Raw genomic sequence first — 22,269 nt, 5'->3', positions numbered from 1 at the left:
CCTCTTCAAGGCAGAGCAGGGCCGAGCGACAGCTCAGAGGTGAAACGTGTCCTTGAGTGCTCTCTGGTCATCGCTGAAGATGGTACTGGGCCTTGCAGTGCACTCAGGAAAACTAAACTAAGGAGAACTACACTAAGACCCAATCAATCAAGTCAGAGGCAGCCGTCCCAGGATGAGGTCAGCCTCCCTCTGCCCGGCTGTATTCTGATTCTAATGATCTTGGAGTGGATCCATATCCTCTAATTGTTCCCTGGGAGGCCTTTTTCAGTAGCTGGAGGTTGGTGCCTGCGTTCCCCCTGGCAGACGGGCCAGAGTCATGGCGACCACCCTCACGCACAAGGTTCCAGGGCTGTCACTCGAGCTCAGAGCCAATCACGTTTTAGTGTTCAGTCTGTGGCTCCATCCTGCCAGCACTCAGCAGCACCACGGTCGTCCCACTTGTGAGCCAGAGAGCGTCAGGGTGCTGGCTAGCCCAAGGCCGGGCATGCCTGGATAACCGAAGGTTGTTCTGGCTGCGTTCGAAAAAACACACGCTGACATCACCGGGCCCTTGGTTACCATGGTAACTGGGTCTACGGTGGACATGCGAGCGATTGGAGCAGCCATTCACCGTACATGGTTTCTAACGTTACAAAGGGATGACCAGAGGTACAGTATCAACAACAGACTGGTAAAGGGAGCAGATGCAGCTGGATGTATTATTCAATGAATTTCATGAAATATTCACAGTAAACATTGCAAACATAGTCAATGAGAACCGATCTTAACCTGATTCTAGTCTGGACCAATGTTTTCCAAATTAAATGATAAGCTCTACACACCTTCCTCAAGCCTGAATCTTCTGGTTTTACCCATTGGCACTTATTTGCTTTTCACAATGTATGCTTCATGTTTAGGCTACCCGCAATGTTTTTGGGGCCAACTCGTTGTTTATGATCATTGACCTATGCATGTTTTGTAAAGCTCTTTCTTGAAAGTCACTTCGGATAAAAGTGCCTGCTAAATGAATAAATGTAAAATGAATCTAGCCACAGCAATCCTAACCCCTCAGTGTCTCAGTGAACTCTTCAAGAGCTATGGAAAACACACTAGATAGGGTGACTTGAACACTAAGAACATGGCCCTGGGCTGAGGAGTGCTGTGAGAAATACCCATGGGATATAGGTCAACCTGAAGGGTTGGTTGGTGATGGCGTGTTTCAGGGGGTGCTTGCATTTGGTTTCTCATAGTCATCAGGTAAAGAGAGGAAGGGGGGGAGCAGACCACTGCTGACAACAAGCTGACTGTTCCTTTCTCTCTAGAACTCTTTCCCTCTCTAAGAGGACTGGACCCCCCTCTGGCCTTCTAAGGTGACACTCTCACTCTCACACACACACACACACACACACACACACACACACACACACTCCAAGGTTTGTGTGTAGCACCTGTTCATCCACAGACCCACCAGAAGGTGAGGTCATACATGGCAGGCTCATTACCTGGACCTCGTGAACACAGCCTAATCATGAGGCAGCCCAGCATGACTCCATCTGAACAGAATTGAGCAAAACGAATAAAGTAAACGCATCTTTGCATCATTTGGTTGTGGCAATCCTATAACATGCTACTCATTGTACTCGTTTCTAAATATGCTCTCTGTTCACGCAAGAACTGCCAAGGGGGGGGGGGCTTTGTAACAATGCATCGCCGTCGTACTGAAGACTGTTGGACATGCTGTGCATGCAGGCAGGGAGGCGGCTCTGCAGCTTTGCAGCGAGCGCTGCCGTTCCTCTGGGGAGTACCTCTTCTTCATCACGTCTTCCTGGCAGGCTGCTGAGGAGCACAAAGGGAGAGCGAGCACGCTCCCGCCTGCTAGACGCTGCAGACGGAGACGCAAGGGAGAGACGGGGAGCGTCTGAGACGGGGAGCGTCTGAGAGCGACGGACGGAAAAAACGCAGAGCGTCCCCTTCCACTGACTGTGGTGCGGGTGGGTGTGTTCGCCAAAACAGCCCCAGAAATCAATGTTTCCATTCGAGGACACGCTCCAATTACTTGGCTATTAGATCAGGAGGAGGGGGCCATGGCAAGGATGCATTTCATCCGAAATGAGACGCGACATTTAGGGCTGTGCTCTTCTTGGCTAATGGACCTGCACAGGTGCTCTAACAAAAGGCTACTAGATACAGTGTTGGTTCTCAAACAAAAGGCAGCAGCCTACATATGAAATGACATCAGGGGAAAGTACGGGGAAGGTGCGATGGCCCCATATTGTGAAGTAGAACAGGGTCATGTGGCCATCTTGAAGGAAGATAAATACACACGAGCACTGAGAAACATTTACAACCCTGGGAGGAACGCGTCTGGCACAGAACGCAAAGTCAGCGAAAAGGAATGATGTCAAAAGCAGTCTCCCAGCCCTAGTATGGATAAAAACAATGTTGTATGCAGACAGTAGTATGTAGGCAGAGGCAGAAAGCCAAAAAGAGAAATCCCAAAGAGAGAGAGATGATGGATATCCTGCTCGTACATATGCATAGACCCCCTGAACTAGGTGATCTTCTCTCTGAAATCCATGGGCTACGTGTATAACGTGTGAACTGGATTCTCCAGCGCCTGGTCTGAAACAAAAGCGTCAGCGGTTTCCAGTAAACCCTGACGAGCAGTAGGAGCCCAGAAGGCCTCCATAGACCGGGCCACATCTGGTCCTGTAACAACACACCAACACAACCTGAATACTCTGCTCCCCTGGGCTGGCAGAGACGGAACCGTCTTAAGCGTAGGTGACTGCACACCAAACCGGCTACAAGGCTCCCATTGTTCAAGCAGTTGTGAAGACAAAAACATGCAGCTTTGTTCGATGGATAGATAACTGTACCGTGTCATCAATTTAATGGCGCAAAGCCTTGACAGCTTCCTTCTCCGAGAGTGACGGAGATTTATCTCTGGGACTCTCAAGACCATCGCTAAGCTCCCTGGCCAATCAGAAAAATGTGTCATTCCTTGCCGAGAGCTGTCATGTCATTTCTATTCGCTGGGGACACATGGTAAGTGGAGCAGATATTTATTCGTCGTACAGGTAAATGGTGATATGTTTTAGTCGTACAGGTACCGAGGTGGTGTTTCTGGGTAGCAGGTGATCAGAGCAACACAACACCCAGAACATCCTAATCCAACCGGTAACTTGACAACAATCCCCTGGAGCTGTAGAATGCTCTTGTTAAGGAATTGTGTCGGCCATTCTCATCATCACAATAGGACGGGGTGTTTAACATGCAACAACATCCTCTCGCCATCACATCACGGGTGCATCTGGAGAGGCAGACGACATAAACGGAACACTAGGGTTGTAGGGAGCGTAAACAAAAGCCCAGATTCGTTTGGTAAAAGTGGCATTAGCAGTCTGGAGACAGACATGCGTCCAGATCTCCTCTCAGTGGTGTGTGTGTCTAAGGCGCCGGCTGAGAATCAGGCCAAGTCGGCTGCATCTCAATACATTTACATTTAGTCATTTAGCAGACGCTCTTATCCAGAGCGACTTACAGTAAGTACAGGGACATTCCCCCTGAGGCAAGTAGGGTGAAGTGCCTTGCCCAAGGACACAACGTCATTTGACACGGTCGGGAATCGAACCGGCAACCTTCAGATTACCAGCCCGATTCCCTCACCGCTCAGCCACCTGACTCCCTCCAATACATCGGCTAATTAATCCAGGCCTTGTCTGCTGTTGGCAACTGAGCTGAGATCTCCCCCCACGCCCCACCATCCACACATGCCCCCACCCCCTCCTCGCTCACATCTCCCCCACATCACAGTCAAAGGAAGGCCCCTCCCCCTCTGTTTTAATGAAGTGTGTGTTGGGGGTGGAGGGGGGGGTGGCAATAACAATATTCAACACAGACTAGAAATAATTGCATTCCATTAAACTGGGCACCACAGGCCTTCATGACACCAGTGAAGCGTTAAGATGGCTACAATCAATGCCTCCCTGTGTGTGTCGCTCTCTCCCACACAATATTCAATCAGTGGTTTTCTAATGAGGTTGCTTCCACTGCTCCGCTGGTTAAACCCCTCTTATAGTCATGAGGAGCCTAGGGAGCGAGGCAAGTCTCCTCTCTCCAGACCGCCTGTGTGTCTCATTAGCCGGGTGTCTACATGCTAGGCTGCAGTGTCCAAACACTGTCACAACATTGGGATTTTCTGTTGTGATGCAGGGCGTCCAAGCATGGCGTCGATAAGAACTCACCAGACCCAGCGAAGGTGCTGGTAATGAAGCTGTTAACTGTCAGGCTTCACGCTTCAGACAGAGAGAGAGAGAGAGAGAGAGAGAGAGAGAGAGAGAGACAGAGAGCTCCTTGATTGATTCTAGCGCCTCACAAAGGGAGACTACTGGGGAATCTCCATTGTTCATTTACAGTAACACGTTGCAGGTTTTAATTCCAACAAGCATTTATCTGAGCCTGAACTGTTTTGATAAGAACACTCAGCGGGCGCATACGAGCTAAAGATAAAATATGTAATGGAGTGATATTTCAGCACAACTCCATTTAAATTGGAAGACAATCCATTTAAAAGCCCCCAGCTGTCTGAGGTGAGAGGGTCTATTAGAGGACCTGGCTGGCCAGAGATGGGAGGGTAGTGTTGTGTTTTAATGGACAGCGTTTGATTAACGACTATAATTTGTGGTTAGGGTTTGATTGACAGCCACTAGGGCATGGTGTGTTAGCTGTAGATAAGTCAATGGGCATATGGAGGGTGTAAGAGTTAAATGTGCAAATATTCCCTGCAGTAATGTGCATTCTGAGACCCTGTGCTCAACACAATGGAGACCATTATTCTGCTGCAAAAGCAGTTTGATCCAGTTCCTCTCATCTGAAATATTATTGAACTGATTTTCATTTAAGAGGATAAGTGAAAAGGCCAAAGCCAAATGGAAATAGTCTATTAGATTCCCCAGTAGCTAGACGGAGGGAGAATAATAACACATTTAAGGAACACTTTTCAGAAAATCTTTTTTCCCCATTTGGAGGTTCTGCATGACAAAACAACATTGTTTCTATTGCAGGGTTCCTTCTGTGGGGCTTTCCCCACGAGGATTCCCATAATTAACTCGGTTTCCCAACGCCTCTTGCTTGGGAGAAGACCGCGTTTTTCCACCCAAAATGTGATCTGTGTGTGGGGTCCTTTGTGAGGAATTAACACCCGTTGTTAGATTGTAAGTCCAGACAGATGCCTTGACAGGGAAAGGAGCCCTGAGTCACAGATGGAAAACAGAATTTCAATCATGTGAGGTTTCAATAGCCTGGGGTTAGGCTGCTCTAGAAATATTAAGGGACAAACAAGGTATGACAAAAAAGGTAACCATGGGTAAAATAGAATTTTGCACTTTGATATTCATTGTTCTCAAAGACAAAAGTCCCTTTTACCTCAAAAGAAACTGTCAAATTTCAGTGTTCAACCGAGCCAAACCAGAGAAGCTCTTGGGTGTGAAAGAGCTCTGAGCTAAAAATGTACTTCAAATGGAAACGATGACCACCGATGAAAGCAAGGTTAAAAAAATAATCGAAAATAAATAAAATCCCCTTATTTTTGTTCGTATGACGGCTCCAAAGAACCAAAATAGATAAAGAACTTCTGAGAACTAAAAGACATTGATGCCTCGCCCCCTGCTGCCAGTATCATCTTAGAAGACAAGTAAAACAGTTCAGGAAGAGTCTTTCTTTTGAAGTCTCAAGACTGGTTCTGGAGCTGACGAGAACCCGGACTGGATTTCGGTCTCATCTTTGTTCATGGTGGGAAATCTACCAAACCTTTGATGATCCGGCACATGAAACCTGCTGCAGGGAAGGACGTCCTCTGTTTCCTGGGAGGGAGGCATTGTCCACTTCTTCCTGTGACCTAGATCAACGGTGCTACGCAGGGAGCCTTGTGGCACACCAGAGAATGAAACATGACAGCCATGAAATTCCGTACTTGGATTGAATCCAGAACATTTCTTTTTTGTTCATTTTATAATAATTGTTTTTATATACTTCTGTTAAAAACGTAATTGAGTTTATGCCAGGAGGCTGAACTAATTGTATTGGAAGTCAAACGTCCACCCTGATGTGGAGAAGGAGATCAAAGCCAGAGCATGGACTGATCCCTTTCCAATTAAGCAGGGCCTCTTATTTCACAGAGTAAGTGCTGATGGTAGCTACTGTTTCTGCACGACTGCTGTTTTATTGTGCATCTAGGCTTTCTCTTCCTACAAATCTATTTTGGTTTTCTCATTAGGAGGCAGACACAGGACGCCTCCCCACGGGTTTCTAATCTTGCGGTGGTGGAGCCTCTTCCCACCCACCTATCCCTCCAGCACCTCCTCCCTGCCCAGACAGCCTACCCCAACACCAGCCTCCCTGCCCAGACAGCCTACCCCAACAGCAGCCTCCCTGCCCAGACAGCCTACCCCATCACCAGCCTCTGTGCCCAGACAGCCTACCCCATCACCAGCCTCTGTGCCCAGACAGCCTACCCCATCACCAGCCTCCCTGCCCAGACAGCCTACCCCATAACCAGCCTCTCTGCCCAGACAGCCTACCCCATCACCAGCCTCCCTGCCCAGACAGACTACCCCATCACCAGCCTCTGTGCCCAGACAGACTACCCCATCACCAGCCTCCCTGCCCAGACAGCCTACCCCTCCAGGCTGGTGTAGAGTAGGCTAGTGAATTAAGTCTATTGATACCTGCACACAAAGCAAGATAAATGCCTAAAGTCCTGACAAGCCTTTAACGGCAATACATTTACTGAGCATTACCTGTACCTAGGTAATGGTATCCATTCACGAGTATCTAAATGGCAACAGAGCCCAAATAAAAGAGAAGATATCAATAAAACTCCAGAACAAGGTGAATATGTGGTTCTGGGGCTGTTAATAACATCAACTCTCTCCCAACATCTATTAGTCATGAAGCAGTCCGCTAAAGTGTCCTCTCCAATCCCATCATGCATTTTTCACAGAGCCATCGCCGCCGGACACCCAGTGAAGACAGATTAGGGGGTCTCACGCTCAGCGCTGGAGAACAAAGAGGGGGCCCCCCCCAGCACTCCACTCCAACACACGCCCCCTCCACACACGGTCCCTCTGGGTGAACCTGCCCTGAGGCACAGGTCCAATGTTAAAATGGACAATCTGGATGAGGCCTCCCAAACACCGGCCCCCCCCACCCCCTTCTCCATATGCTGGTGACATGTCTGGAACACTGCGCCCCGAGGTGGCATGGGGGCACCTGGGTACGCTCGTACGGTTTAGACCAGAGAGGATCCAGTACTAAGTGCAGGCCTGAAGCCAGGAGGTTGTAGACTGCCTCAGAGCAGGTCTGACTGGAGCCAGGAGGTTGTAGACTGCCTCAGAGCAGGTCTGACTGGAGCCAGGAGGTTGTAGACTGCCTCAGAGCAGGTCTGACTGGAGCCAGGAGGTTGTAGACTGCCTCAGAGCAGGTCTGAGTGGAGCCAGGAGGTTGTAGACTGCCTCAGAGCAGGTCTGACTGGAGCCAGGAGGTTGTAGACTGCCTCAGAGCAGGTCTGACTGGAGCCAGGAGGTTGTAGACTGCCTCAGAGCAGGTCTGAGTGGAGCCAGGAGGTTGTAGACTGCCTCAGAGCAGGTCTGAGTGGAGCCAGGAGGTTGTAGACTGCCTCAGAGCAGGTCTGAGTGGAGCCAGGAGGTTGTAGACTGCCTCAGAGCAGGTCTGAGTGGAGCCAGGAGGTTGTAGACTGCCTCAGAGCAGGTCTGAGTGGAGCCAGGAGGTTGTAGACTGCCTCAGAGCAGGTCTGACTGGAGCCAGGAGGTTGTAGACTGCCTCAGAGCAGGTCTGAGTGGAGCCAGGAGGTTGTAGACTGCCTCAGAGCAGGTCTGACTGGAGCCAGGAGGTTGTAGACTGCCTCAGAGCAGGTCTGACTGGAGCCAGGAGGTTGTAGACTGCCTCAGAGCAGGTCTGACTGGAGCCAGGAGGTTGTAGACTGCCTCAGAGCAGGTCTGAGTGGAGCCAGGAGGTTGTAGACTGCCTCAGAGCAGGTCTGACTGGAGCCAGGAGGTTGTAGACTGCCTCAGAGCAGGTCTGACTGGAGCCAGGAGGTTGTAGACTGCCTCAGAGCAGGTCTGAGTGGAGCCAGGAGGTTGTAGACTGCCTCAGAGCAGGTCTGAGTGGAGCCAGGAGGTTGTAGACTGCCTCAGAGCAGGTCTGAGTGGAGCCAGGAGGTTGTAGACTGCCTCAGAGCAGGTCTGAGTGGAGCCAGGAGGTTGTAGACTGCCTCAGAGCAGGTCTGAGTGGAGCCAGGAGGTTGTAGACTGCCTCAGAGCAGGTCTGACTGGAGCCAGGAGGTTGTAGACTGCCTCAGAGCAGGTCTGAGTGGAGCCAGGAGGTTGTAGACTGCCTCAGAGCAGGTCTGACTGGAGCCAGGAGGTTGTAGACTGCCTCAGAACAGGTCTGAGTGGAGCCAGGAGGTTGTAGACTGCCTCAGAGCAGGTTTGAGTGGAGCCAGGAGGTTGTAGACTGCCTCAGAGCAGGTCTGACTGGAGATGGCTGAGCTAGACTAGACGAGCGACGCACTCTTCTCAAAAACAAGAACGCGACTGATACAAAACACCCGGTTTGAACCGGGTGAAAAATCAACGGTGTTGCGCGTAAGAAAACAAGCAATCTGTCTCCAAGGTGACCCGTGCTCCCCTCACGGTTAACATGTTTCACCTAACGTCTGGTGTAGTGACAGGTGGTAAATGGTGCATGGCAGCTTTTCCAATCAAACAAATTTGCCCTCTGTGAAACCTCCCGAGGTCGTTGGCCTTCCAGCTCGGTAATTAAGACTCAGCCTGGTTGAACACGCAGCTGCAATACTACGCTAGTCATCTCCCAAGCCCACGAGGCCACGCATAAACACAGTGTCCCTCTGTCTGGGAGGGCGGGGGGGCGGGTAATGAGACATCAGACATGCAGAACGCGTCTGCCCTTTCAAAAGTCACAAAAACAAAACAAAAACGCGAGGGGAACCTTATGGGTCACCAAATTATTCCATTAAGTGCAGAGTCGCCACAAAATGGCGAGGAAGGAATGGGCAGACGGAGGTGCAGTGAACTCCCCCCCACCCCACACCCCCACACCACTCCCCCCACACCCCGCCAAGCCCCCCCCCCCCCCCACCAGTGTCTAAACCGGACTGCTTCAAAAGGATATGAGCCCTTAATCTTGTCAAAGAGAATTGCATATGCACATCAGCCTCTCCGCCCCCTTTTAACATGCTGTCAGACACAACAAGCTACAGTGCCAGCAAAACGCTGCCTAGCTAACAGAGTGGGAACCAGAGATTACATTAACACTAGGATAGGACTGATCCTTAATTAGGGCTGCAAACACACACAGAATGTGCATGTAAGACTGCATACAAGTGGTAGGAAGTATTGGAAATCCTCCAATCGCAATGAATAATTCAAAAGATTCCTATAAAAACGTACGTTTCCATGAGCAGGAACGTTAACCGACTGCACTGCTAACCCATGAGGACATGTCATTCACTCCGTTTCATTTCCAGACACGGTTGACCCTCTTCCACATCAGGTGAATGAGTTCCCAGCTTCCAGGATGGGAGTGCGTGCTGGAACAACCCCAGTGAGCCGGGCCACCAGGGCCCTCCCCCTTCACTCTGTCACTGTCACACCTCCATAGACACAGTCAGACACGCACACCAGGGACACACACACACACACACACACCATGGACACACACACTCACACATCAGGGACACACACAAACCAGAGAAACAGGTTATTTTGCTGTCTAAAGGAGAAAGCGGCCCTCACCCTGCCTTGGTTTGAAAGGGGGCCACACAGAGCAGGGACCAGAGGACCAGGGGACCAGAGGACCAGAGAACCAGGGGACCAGAGGACCAGAGGACCAGAGGACCAGGGGACCAGAGGACCAGAGAACCAGGGGACCAGAGGACCAGAGGACCAGAGGACCAGGGGACCAGAGGACCAGAGGACCAGGGGACCAGAGGACCAGGGGACCAGAGGACCAGAGAACCAGGGGACCAGAGGACCATGGGACCAGAGGACCAGGGGACCAGAGGACCAGAGGACCAGAGGACCAGTCAACACGGGGCAGCATCCAGGTGAACCCTGCTGATGCATCACCAGCACAGAGGAGAACGTGACACTGTCTGGGGTGAGGAACGAGGCAGAGACTGCTCCCAGAAGCATGTCCAGAGATGGGTGGGGAGGAGCAGACATGGCCATCAATCTAACCCCCCCCCCCACACACACACACAGACACACACACACTCCAGCATTAGAGGACACGCCACCAACCCAGGTAGAGGACACAGGAAGGTCAACTCCTGGAATAATATATAATCTTTTTTTTTTTTTTTAAACACAACTGTTTCAAGAGACAAAAGGGCAGTTGTGACAAAGCCACTCGAGGGGCCAAAACACAGGGACCTCAGCACTGATTGCAACATAGCAGCACCACACCTTATCAACAATAGACCATCATCAAAACTCTTCAGAGTAATCCCAGTGTTCACAGCTGGAGGTCACATGCAGTAATTGCCCCTCTGAGAGGGGCTCTTCCGTAAAACGCTTTCCCCCCCAGGCTCATATAGCGTGATGGGGGGGATTAGCAGTAATCATAGGTTTCATCCGGGGGAGGGGGGCATCGAGAGGGTAGGTCCAAAATGTCACGTGAATGTCACGGAGGGCAGACGGCCTCGTAGGACCATGGGAGAGGGGACCACATCTGGAGGGCAGCCCCTGCATGCCTACTGGAGAGGGGACTCCCAGACCCTCCCCATCTGACGTGAGGGGGGGGTTAAACAAGCCTGTAATGAGGCAAGCTCTACAGTCTGAGGGGGTGGAGGACGAGAGAGAGAGAGAGAGAGAGAGAGAGAGAGAGAGAGAGAGAGAGAGAGAGAGAGAGAGAGAGAGGATAGAGACAGACAGACAGACAGACAGAGGAGGAGTAATGCACCAGGGCCTCCACTGATATTTGAAATTCCCTTCTGTGCCATAATTCAAGGATAAGAGGTGATTTGCTCGGAAAGGCAGGAGGCGTGAAGATGGCAGAGGAGGGCTGACTGCAGTACATGAACAGGTACTCAGAGGACGGTTTCCGTGAGAGGCTCAAGGTTAAGGAGCTTAAACAGGGCAGCGGATAGAAACCCAGAGGGCGAAAAGAGGAAGGGGGTGGGCAACAGGAAGAGAGAGGGGGGTTCTTGGGGTGGAGACAAGCACGGCGGAGAGAAGCACCTGCAGCATGGTCTCTGTCATGCCTCTGACATTTACAAAAGGTCCTGCTCCTGTTGAGCTGGGGCAGACAGTCAAGGGAGGGGACATATTTCCATAGCTGTTCCCTGTGCAGAGACCCTCTCCTCCCCCTCCAGAGGCAGGGTTGGGCTGGTGGAGGAGCCAGGCTAGTGTTTGGCCAGCAGTAATTGGATTAAACACTCCTCCGTTCACACATGTTAAAAAGGAGGCAAAAAACATGAACAGACCCAACATGTGGGTCCACTTGTCGGGGTTCTGCAGTGAGGTTCCGATCTGGTCGGACCCCATTAGGCAAGCAAGCACGCACAGCAGCAGTCTGTGGATGGCCGTCTTCCACTCCTGTCAGGGTGCTAGAAGGCCTGAGAGGAGCGTAGAGCCAGTGAGAGACGATCCAGAGGATGCCGGCTCCACTGACCTCCTGACACCCACAGTGGGCAGGTTTGTTGTGGCTGCAGACAGGGTGTAGAACCCTTAAGGGGCTGGGGAAGCAGCCTGCCAGACAGACGCTCTCTGGGCTGTTTGGGCTGGGATGTGGTGATGCTGGTGGGGGGGAGGGGGGTGGGGGTGGGGGGGTCGACCAAACAAGCTGGAGATGAGACAAACGCTGTGATCAATTATTCACCACTGAGGCCTGGAACGGCGTTAAAAGAGATATACTGACTACTGGGGCTCACACACACACAAAGACGACTTGGTCCTCTTGCTTATATCTGATGCTTTGGTTACTACTCTGAGGAAGTGGAGGGCCAAGCAGACAAAGGCTTGTGTAACTCATTAATTATGTACAGCCACTCGGCCACAGCATGCACGCCTCAAGGATTTATGACACTGGGAAAACCGAAAGGCAGGCAGTTTCTTTTGCAGCTGGCAGATCGTCACCGTGTTGCGAGTTTCTCCAATTTCAGCAGTTTTGTCGGTTTCCCGGAGGGGTCAAGGGACCAGAGGGGGGGGGATCATGTCAGGTCACCCCCCCCCCCCCTCAGGGAGATACCTAATGAAAGCGACAAAAATAAAAGGTCACACACTCCATCAAGAGACCGCGGCTCAGCTCGTCCACCGTCCCAAGCACCTTCCTCAGACAGCCCTCTCCCTGACAGGCCTAACGGCAGAGAGGCATCTGCGGCGTCGGGCTTGACCGCCCAGCGGCCTGGCTTTAGGATGGACGTTTCATCAAACGAGGACAGGTGTTGACAGAGGGGGTTGACCCCTCAGGAGAGACTCACACAGAGCCGTGACCCAGCCTCAAGCTCAAGTCTCAATCTCCTCAGCCTGTCTGTTCAGCCCCTCCCTGGAGCGAGGGACTCCAGTGGATGCAGCCATGTTGCCCTCTCCCCCTGGGGTTCTCAGAGGAAGAGGACAGCATACAAAAGGAGATAGATAGATATCAGCTGCGCCCTGTTCCCACACGAGGGCCAGGGGAGAAAAAAAACTGCCACCCCCTGAAATAGGACAACATCTTTGGCTGTGAAGATGTTGTTGACGGCACAGTTTGGAAACACTGGATCGGCGCAAGTGGAAATCCCTTGTACTGCTAACAATCTGCCCTTTTATTTACATTTAAATGAGACTTGGCAGAGCCTGTTATCTTACAATCTGCCTTCAGCGGGTTGTGAAAACTAAATGTGAGCCCGGCGTCTCAACATCCGATGCTTGTGTTCCTGATATGAAAGAGAAGCTCAGACCCCAGTCAAGCTGTGCTCTGAATCAGAAGCAGGAGAAAGCACTGTGGGACATGCGCTTGGAGGGTTTGGATCAACGACATGAATCAAATCCCATCTCTTCGATCACATCCAAAACACTGCTCCAATGCCACATTTACCAGCAGCGTGTATTAATTTATTTTGCCTTCAAACCTCATGGCGTGATCAAAGAGAAAGTCGTGCGGTGGACTATCCTTCTTGCATCTAGACTCTCCGCCCACCCCTCCATCCCCCCCCAGCCCCGCCCCCCAGGGAGCTCAAAGACTCTCCATGGATGCTCAGGAGAAGGTGAAGGGCAGAGATGGTCAGCTTTCACGGACTGCTCTCCCACGTAGCAGACTGCCATCTTCCTGAGGTAGGCAGAGGTGCAACAGCAGGGGAAGAGAGAGAGAGAGAGATAGAGAGAGAGAGAGAGAGAGAAATATAGACAGAGAGATACTTTAGAAAGAAAGAGATATAGAAAAGAGGGAGAATAAGAGAGATCGATGGAGAAAGATAGAGAGGGAGGCTCAGTTCTGGAGCAGCGCTCCACTTTACCTTTTTTTCCCACAGCCCCAAAGTGGGTCAGAGCAGAGCTGTGGGGCCGGCGTCCCACAGTCCCACACTCCCTCGCCGCACACCCCACCCAGCACCAGCGCCGGCCGACAACGGCTCCACACCACCACCCTTTCTGTGGGTCTCCATCCGCCATGATCAGGGGACAGGCCTGAATCACACAGGACAAGGTATACTGTATAACACACAATCCCATTGTCGCGCCCAGGCACTCCAGGGCCCTGCAACATGTGATAAGGACTTCCCATGTTCACTTTTCGGCCTTACATGGCCAGAGGGGACAAACTCTTCAACTCAGAGTAGGAGAGAGGGAGAATATCCTCAAACTGCGCGACACTGATAACAGCACTGCAGGATGTGGAACGAGGCTTAAACCTGAGCCATCTCCTGCCACTGCACTACAGATTACAGTCTGTGTGTCAGAATGCCAGTCCCCGTACCTGCGTCCCTGCTGCAGGGGCACCCTGGACCGCCCCTGGCTACGGAGAGAGACGAGCCAATCAGATCGACTGCGATTAGATGCAGCACCGCCTAAGATGCGATTCATAATGCAGCAGCTGAAAGGTCATGGTGCCACAGCCCTCTCGCACACACAGGACAACACTGGGAGATACAGACCCGCTGAAGTGAACACTTACACAGTGTTAGGCACTGTAAGAGGGCGGAGGTGTGTGTGTGAGTGCGTGCGAGTGTGTGTGTGGGTGGATGGAGGGGGAGGCGGGGTGGAGAAGGGGTGCTGGTCGATAGACCGGGATCTCTGAATCGGTGCCAACTCAATCCAGCCCCTCGTTACTCCCTGGGCTGTAATTGGAGCATCGCGGCCCAGATGAGGGCTAATCAGATAACATGATTAATTGTGTTCTAATGGAAAACTGAGGAGCGTGACCCCTGTGGAGGGTTCTTAAACACACAGGCCCTCCGCTCGTTGCTCCACTGTACGACTCCCCTCCTGGTGCCGGTGCACTGTATAAGAACAGACCACCAAGACGAGCCTTTTCAGAAACTGTTGGACAACTTGTCTTTAACAGACAACAAGAACAGGGGCTGTCCCTAACACGGCTGTGAGGATAGGTACACTGTGTACCGTACACCGTGTTAACAACGTTGTGGCACACTGCATGAGCCCAGGGCTTCAGTACCCTGACAGCCAGAGGAGAGACTGGTTAACAGGCTGTGGCAGAACCAAGGGAGCAACACAAAAGGTGAAAGAAATCCCCCCTGGGCTGAATGAAAAGGTGAGATTAATACAGAAAGATACGATTATTTCTCCCAAATACAATGAAACCAATGTGTTCGACACAGTGGAAGGAGCCTGGATAAGGTGCTAGGTGCTCAGGACACCTAAAGACAGAGTGAGGGGGGTGGGGGGGTGGGCGGGGGTGTACAGAGGCAGGAACACCACCCTTAAATCTCCCCTGGTCCCTGCCCGAGGCATTTCATCAGACAGTCCTCTACTGCAGCTCCATGAACCAGCCAAACCTCATCAAGCAGGCGTCCTCTTCAAAGCAATCATTAAACCCAGCCCCATCTCCTCAGCTCCACAGAACAGGCGCTTGGCTGAGTTAGTTGTGTGACAGTACAACGTGACGTCATCAGCGGTGTGAAACTGAAGCCCCCCAAGGCCTTTTCACACTGTAAATCTTCACCGAGAACGTAAACCATCTCTCTATTTGTGGGAATAGAAGGCCAACACACAGCACATAACAGCCTCCTTAGCAGCTAGCCTAGCGTTTAGCGTTAGCATCCGGGTCTGTGTGTGGAAAAACCTCAATTGAAGCAGCTAATAATGGTATTAACCATCACCCTCAAATGGGACTCCATGGCTGCAGTCAGCCTGTGAATCATGAACGTTGCCCTGGAGCAGTGCTAGTGAGCTAATACACCATGGCTTCAGAGAAAGGCCACGTTTAGCTGGCTGTAAAAAGGGCTGGCTCATCCTAATGGGCAAGAAATCCAAGGAGAGAATGTAATAGTGGCAGGCCATTAAAACCATGCAGGCCGATGATATGCAGAGACAAGTCAGTTCTCCAGAGATTCTGGTCTGGAGGGAAAGCAATCTATGCTAAACAGGAGCATTTTATATGACCTCTGTGTGAAGTAGGGAAGAGAACTCATACACATACTAACGCCTTTCTGCATTAAAAAGGACATTGAAAAACATGCACAGTGGAACAGAGAGCTCCTCATGAATACATGACAAAGCAGACAGCTGTAGGGCTGAACCTGAACGAGGCCCAGAGCTGACAAACTAGAAAGAGACGGAGATATGGAGAGAGAAAAAGAGAGAGAAAGGGAGAGAGAGGGAGACAGAGAGAGAGAACGAGAGAGAGAGAGAGAGAGAGAGAGAGAGAAAGAGAGGAAGTGAGGGAAGGGAGAGTAATCAGGTCACTGATAACCGTGACTGTGAGCCGTGACACACAGGGTTATGGAGATGCGAAGGAGCGTCAGCATCACCTCATACAAAAGACCGTCCTTGTTCACACGTGCCCCCGAATAACAGCCAGCCGTTAGAGGAGGGGGTTGTGGTCTATGTCCCTTTCATACTACCCCCCCCCCCCCCCACACACACACACACACACACACACACACACACACCACCACCCCCAAGCCTATAAACTACTGGCTCTCTGCTCTCTCCTTCTCCCTCTCCAGTGTTTTGGTCTAGGTCTTCCTCCTCCCTCTCCAGTGTTTTGGTCTAGGTCTCCCTCCTCCTCCTGCAGTGTTTTGGTCTAGGTCTCCCTCCTCCTTCTGCAGTGTTTTGGTCTAGGTCTCCCTCCTCCTTCTGCAGTGTTTTGGTCTAGGTCTCCCTCCTCCCTCTCCAGTGTTTTGGTCTAGGTCTCCCTCCTCCCTCTCCAGTGTTTTGGTCTAGGTCTCCCTCCTCCTTCTGCAGTGTTTTGGTCTAGGTCTCCCTCCTCCCTCTCCAGTGTTTTGGTCTAGGTCTCCCTCCTCCCTCTCCAGTGTTTTGGTCTAGGTCTCCCTCCTCCCTCTCCAGTGTTTTGGTCTAGGTCTCCCTCCTCCCTCTCCAGTGTTTTGGTCTAGGTCTCCCTCCTCCTTCTGCAGTGTTTTGGTCTAGGTCTCCCTCCTCCCTCTCCAGTGTTTTGGTCTAGGTCTCCCTCCTCCCTCTCCAGTGTTTTGGTCTAGGTCTCCCTCCTCCCTCTCCAGTGTTTTGGTCTAGGTCTCCCTCCTCCCTCTCCAGTGTTTTGGTCTAGGTCTCCCTCCTCCCTCTCCAGTGTTTTGGTCTAGGTCTCCCTCCTCCCTCTGCAGCGCTCCTCAGCAGGCCTGTTCCTCCTCTGGGAGGTGGGTGCGCTCCATTGTGACAGCGCTGTGCTCCATCACAGTCCACACAGGCCTGACTAATGGCCCTGCTGGACCACAGACGCTCACACGGTGAGCTCACACTTCATTTAGACACAGCAACACACACACACACGCACGGCACGCACCATCAATCAAGACGGCTGGAAATGGTGATGAGAAAATAAAAGGGGCCCGCGCACGCACACACGTGATCTCTGCACGTAACAGATAAATAAATAGCGATCTCCCCAAACCTGACAGGCCCCCCTGCGGAACAATGGCCCCCCCACTGGGCTGAAAGGCCTGGAAGATAATTGCTAATGCATCATTTAAACGCTCTCTCTCTCCACTCCTGTGGCCGTTCTGCTATGGATCTACGACTACACTGGTTTTAAGAGGCAGCGGGTCCTCTGTTTAGGAGGGACGGCAGACCTGACAAGGTCCCAGATCCGGCTCCCTTTCGGGGAGGTGCCTTTTTACGACTGACGGCCAGATCAGGGGATTGGGTAACGCTGGTTTTGCAAGAAAGGGAAAGTAAGAGCACGTCATCGAAAACAACAATGTAAGTTCTCCTGAAATATGCATGAGTGTGTTCCCTCCCTTCCCAAAATGTGAGGCGGCAGGTTGTGGGTGAGGCTGGCAGCTCCGACGGCCCCCTGCCTGACTCAGTCCTGAGGAGGGACTTTCGTCTCGTCATCTGGAGAGGTCACCATGGGGTCAAGCGGAGGGCCGGAGGGGCGTGTCGGTCTCAGCGCTGAAACATGTCGAAGCTACCTCGTCAAATCAGTCTTAGGGGAACAAGGATGGGCATGACACTCGCCCACTCTCTCTTCTCTTGTTTCCAATCTGCCATTCTCCATTAGGGTTAAGGTTGTTCCATCTCTCCTTAGTATCTATGGATTTTGAAAGATTTCCTAAAGCGCCCAGCTTGCAGGGTACTGTAGCCATACACTGTAGCCTGTTCATCACCATTAAATCACTTTTTCCTGCAAGCAAGACGGTCGACGTGAGAGTGCCGTCCAATTACAGGAAATTCTTCTGGATTCTCATATTGACTTTCAATTGGACACCGTTAAGTGGATCCTCTGTTGTCCCATTTAGGCTCTCCAGTGGTGTGAAATATGGGTTGAGGTCACCCTGGCTGAATATAGTAACTGCCAACGCACACATCCAAGCTGCCACAGTGCTGGCCCACATAAAACACCTCCGGCCAACTCCTGGAACTCCTGAGTCACACTGCTCCAGCAGTTACATTTACATTTAGTCACTTAGCAGACACTCTTATCCAGAGCGACTTACAGTAAGTACAGGGACATTCTCCCTGAGGCAAGTAGGGTGAAGTGCCTTGCCCAAGGACACAACGTCATTTGGTTGGCATAGCCGGGAATCGAACTAGCAACCTTCTGATTACTAGCCCGATTCCCTAACCACTCAGCCATCTGACTCCCTTTACACAAGACTCAACTCAGACACAAACTCACCGACCGCCAAAACATGCAACACCCATAACACCGTAGCAGCATATCCCTAACATGTGTCCTGTATCCCCTGTATAGCTGTAGGGGTTACAGGTAGATAACAGCATCCCTCCAGACCTACCTTGCGCAGACCCTCCACTTCAAAGCCGTTGAGGTTTTCATACAGCGAGTGGTGTCTCTTGCCCAGCATTGATGTGGGAGTAGCAAGGGCTGTGGTGGTGGTGGTGTCTGGTGAGGACTTGTCCCCTGGGTCCTCGGCCCCCAGCTCCCCTGTCCTCCCCAGCCCGGTCTGCTGCTCAACCACTCCACGGCTCTCCATCTCTGGGTGTGCAGAAGGCTGATCTGCCTGCTCCGGCCGGGTGCACAGGTCATACATCACTCTTCGTCACGGTCGGCCGGCGCTGCTGGGATCAATAGAGCCACATGGGAAGCACAGCCAGTGCCGGGTCCAGAACGGGATTTTCATTCGCCAAGACGAATTACACGGATCGGCCGCACCGAGCTGACTTCAAAAGGGAGAGCGAAGAAAATTATCCCCTTTTTTTCCTCCCGAGTTTAGGAAGGGAGGGGGGGGGGGTGAATGTGTCTGGGCTCAGTTGAAGTGTCCCCAGATCAAAACGATAAGATTAGCCAGCTCAGTGATGTAATTACCAGGCTTACCCGTCACCAGATACAGTACACAGCCTCAGTCTCAAGTTAGTTCGCTTCCTCCGCTGAGGAATTCACAGCGGCAAAAATAGTTCAGGCTGGGCCCTTGTTGCATTAAAAAAAAATACCCTTCACAACAAGGGGAGCATGCGTCGTGACGATGACAGTTAAGCCACAGATGAGCACGCTAGCTCATCAAACTTTCGAGGAGGGGGGGCAGGAAAACGGCCCAAAATGACGTATTTGAAAAAGAGAGCGGGCTACAAAACGAACACCCCCCCAAAAAAAATCCCCTTCTACGCATACAGCAGGACAACGAAAAACCAAACCGCTTCTTGGGATCCAAAACGGATTCTTGTATTGTGATCTCCCCTCTCTGGAATGTGAGCACAGCAGAGGGTGGAGATGGAGCTCTTACTTGCTCTGCTGGATTGAGCTGCCTCGTCCCGTCTCTCTGCTCCGTGGGCTCGGTGATGGCTCTGTCATTGTCGCTTACCAAGAAAGCCGAGCAGGAGAGCAGAGGAATCAGCGGTCCTGTCTCCTACACCCGCCACACGCAGTAGAAACACACCCAGCTATTTCGCGTTTGTGTACATAGACACATAAGAGAGAGAGAGAGAGAGAGAGAGAGAGACTGGTTTCGCTAACAGGTCTCTCCTCCAGTCCCTGTGTCTCTGAGAAGCAGGTGGTGTGATGGAGGTCTCCAGCAGTGTGTGTGTGTGTGTGTTCTCCTGGCGGACGCCGCTGTGAACGCTGGTGCTCTCGGACGTCGGTGCGCTGGCTGAGCCGTCTAATCCCCCGTCTCCCCACAGCGCGGCGGCGAGGTGAAGGAAGAGGAGCGAGCGGAGGGGAAAATGCGTGTGTGACTCTGTGGGTGGGTGTGTGTGTGTGTGTGTGTTTGTGTCCGCGAGAGGAGGGGGTGGGGAGAATACATTTCAGTCGTCCTATCACAAAAGGGCAGCTTCGAGGAAGGGGGCCAATCATGACTGCGGCTGGCGCTCGTTTCCATGGAGATGACGCTGGAATGATGTTGGTTGCCTATTGATTGTTGAAGAGGCAGAACGGTGGAACATGGGAAAGCTGTAGGCAAGCACAGGCATGACATCCTGCTTTCATATCTCCCCTCCTCTTTCTCTCTGCCGTTACAAATGAAGAAAGAGAAAAACTAAACACACTGCACACAATACATTGTCGGAGAGATCAAATTATACCAAGTGGCTGGTGACAGGATAATGATGGTTTCTGATTTATTTCAACTGCTCAAATATGGGCTGTCACAAACAAGCCTTGTCAAACTGCCACACCAGAAGCTTGAGGTTAACCGTTTGAAATACACCATCATCCACAAACACACTCACACACACGCACACGCACGCAGTGAGATGGCAAATTCACTTTTCATATGATCCCGAACCTCGTCCAGCTCCAAAGACTCGGACTCCTATGAGCTAACAGACTGGATGGCTTCACCAGATTTCTGCCACATGCCAGAGAACAAGCATGTGTTTACACTGCTTGTTAAAGAGATCATCCACAAATACGATTTTGAATCAAAGCCAAAAAGGCACTTTATGACAGTGCCAACAGCATACGGCTCAGGTACAGAACTGTTGCTCACCCCAGGCTTTCTGATCCGAACCATACTCTGAAAAAGATGCTGTGCAGAAAATCAAAGAGTCATGCTGCTGTTCAGAAATGTAGGTTTTAGGACATGAATCTTCTCTGAAATCAATGCATAGCCTAAGCATTGATTTGGGGAGAGCCAGTGTGCCAGTAACCAGCGTGGCAGAACAGAGGCTATAAAAAGAAAATTGAGCACTGCGGAGGAATTAAAGAAGGCCCCTTGTCCTGCCCAGCTGTCTGAAACAGGCCTCTGGATTACCACATAGGGAGCCTGATACTGGACTCAACGGTGCAATGATAATAATAATAAAAATACATGATGCCATAAACCTGAAAGAATGTGAATCAGTGGTGACTGTGTGTGTGTGTGTGTGTGTGTGTGTGTGTGTGTGTGTGTGTGTGTGTGTGTGTGTGTGTGTGTGTGTGTGTGTGTGTGTGTGTGTGTGTGTGTGTGTGTGTGTGTGTGTGTGTGTGTGTGTGTGTGTGTGTGTGTGTGTGTGTGCGTGCGAGAGAGAGAGAGAGAGAGAGAGAGAGAGAGAGAGAGAGAGAGAGGGTGAGGAGGCATGGCGTCTGCCGTCTCTGGTACATCAACAGCATGAAAGGGAGAGTGAGTGTATCATCCCATTAAAGCTGATCCATTTCTGTGGCCCTGAGTGATGAACATGAGAGGCCCTGGGGCCCAGTTTGAAGATGCTGCCTCCATCCCAGACAAGGCCTTGCCACACCTCCCCAGCCTTCTTACTGCCGCTGCTAAACCTCGGAGGAATCTTTCAAGGCAAAGAGAGGAGGGATCTAAACCAAAAAATGATATGCACATACTTGTGGGAGACATTCTAAATCCACTGCAGAGCCTGAAACATGATCTGGGGGGAATGACCGACACGGCGAGAAATGTTTTCAGCATGCAACAAATAAAAGACCAGCAAGCCTATACTTACTGCATGTTATAACTAACCTTGTGCACTTTCAGCTCTACTGGGGTTAGGATTACAGGGGCTTGGCCACATAAGAGCCTCCCACAGACAGGAGCACTGATACAAACCATGCTCTCTCTCTCCACCTCTCTCTCTCCACCTCTCTCTCTCACCTCTCTCCCCACATCTCTCTCTCTCCACCTCTCTCTCTCCACCTCTCTCTCTCCACCTCTCTCTCTCCACCTCTCTCTCTCCACCTCTGTCTCTCCACCTCTCGCTCTCCACATCTCTCTCTCTCTCTCTCTCCTCCCAGAGCCGCTCCCGCCATTTTCTTTCTATCAAACTTTAATTACAGGGTGCCCAGGAGAGCGTGACCTCGCCACTGGGAGAACCCAACCCTGACACGCCTCCGCTCACCCCAATCTCCCTCCAGCTTCTCCAAAACTTTCATTTGAAGCCCTGGCTTGGGGGATGGGGGGGGGGGGGGGGGGGGGGGGGGCGGTTCTGATACGAGGGAAACAACAAGCAGAGCAGTGTGTTAGCAGCTTAGCTACCCTTCTCACCAGACTGGATGTAGCAGTGGAAACAGGATTTACAAATGCTGATGGTCTCAGAAGTAAAAGGGCAAAAGTGTCAACAAAACCTGGCCTGTTGCCGGCTTAATGCTTTTCCACAGTGTCAAGGATATTTAGGACCGTTTGTGGCTGGAGAGAACTCTCTCATAGGCTATACATTCAAAGTTGAGCGTGTTCATCATAGGCCGAACCGAGCTAGG

At 51.6% G+C, this 22,269-nt stretch overlaps 1 protein-coding gene across 1 annotated transcript in view; it reads right to left on the bottom strand.

Annotated features, from left to right (window-relative positions):
• Nucleotides 1-18,685, bottom strand: part of LOC136963103 (peripheral-type benzodiazepine receptor-associated protein 1-like) — a 53,484-nt gene extending 34,799 nt beyond the window's left edge. Inside the window, exon 1 of the mRNA XM_067257116.1 lies at nucleotides 18,431-18,685. Within this exon, the coding sequence (XP_067113217.1) occupies nucleotides 18,431-18,685 (255 nt within the window). The remainder of the gene's footprint in view (nucleotides 1-18,430) is intronic.
• Between the last annotated feature and the right edge of the window lie 3,584 nt (nucleotides 18,686-22,269).

Source organism: Osmerus mordax, chromosome 19, assembly GCF_038355195.1.
Source record: "Osmerus mordax isolate fOsmMor3 chromosome 19, fOsmMor3.pri, whole genome shotgun sequence".
NCBI lineage: Eukaryota > Metazoa > Chordata > Actinopteri > Osmeriformes > Osmeridae > Osmerus > Osmerus mordax.
Note: the sequence above shows the minus strand (reverse complement) of the source record. Positions and strands in the feature narration are given on the sequence as shown.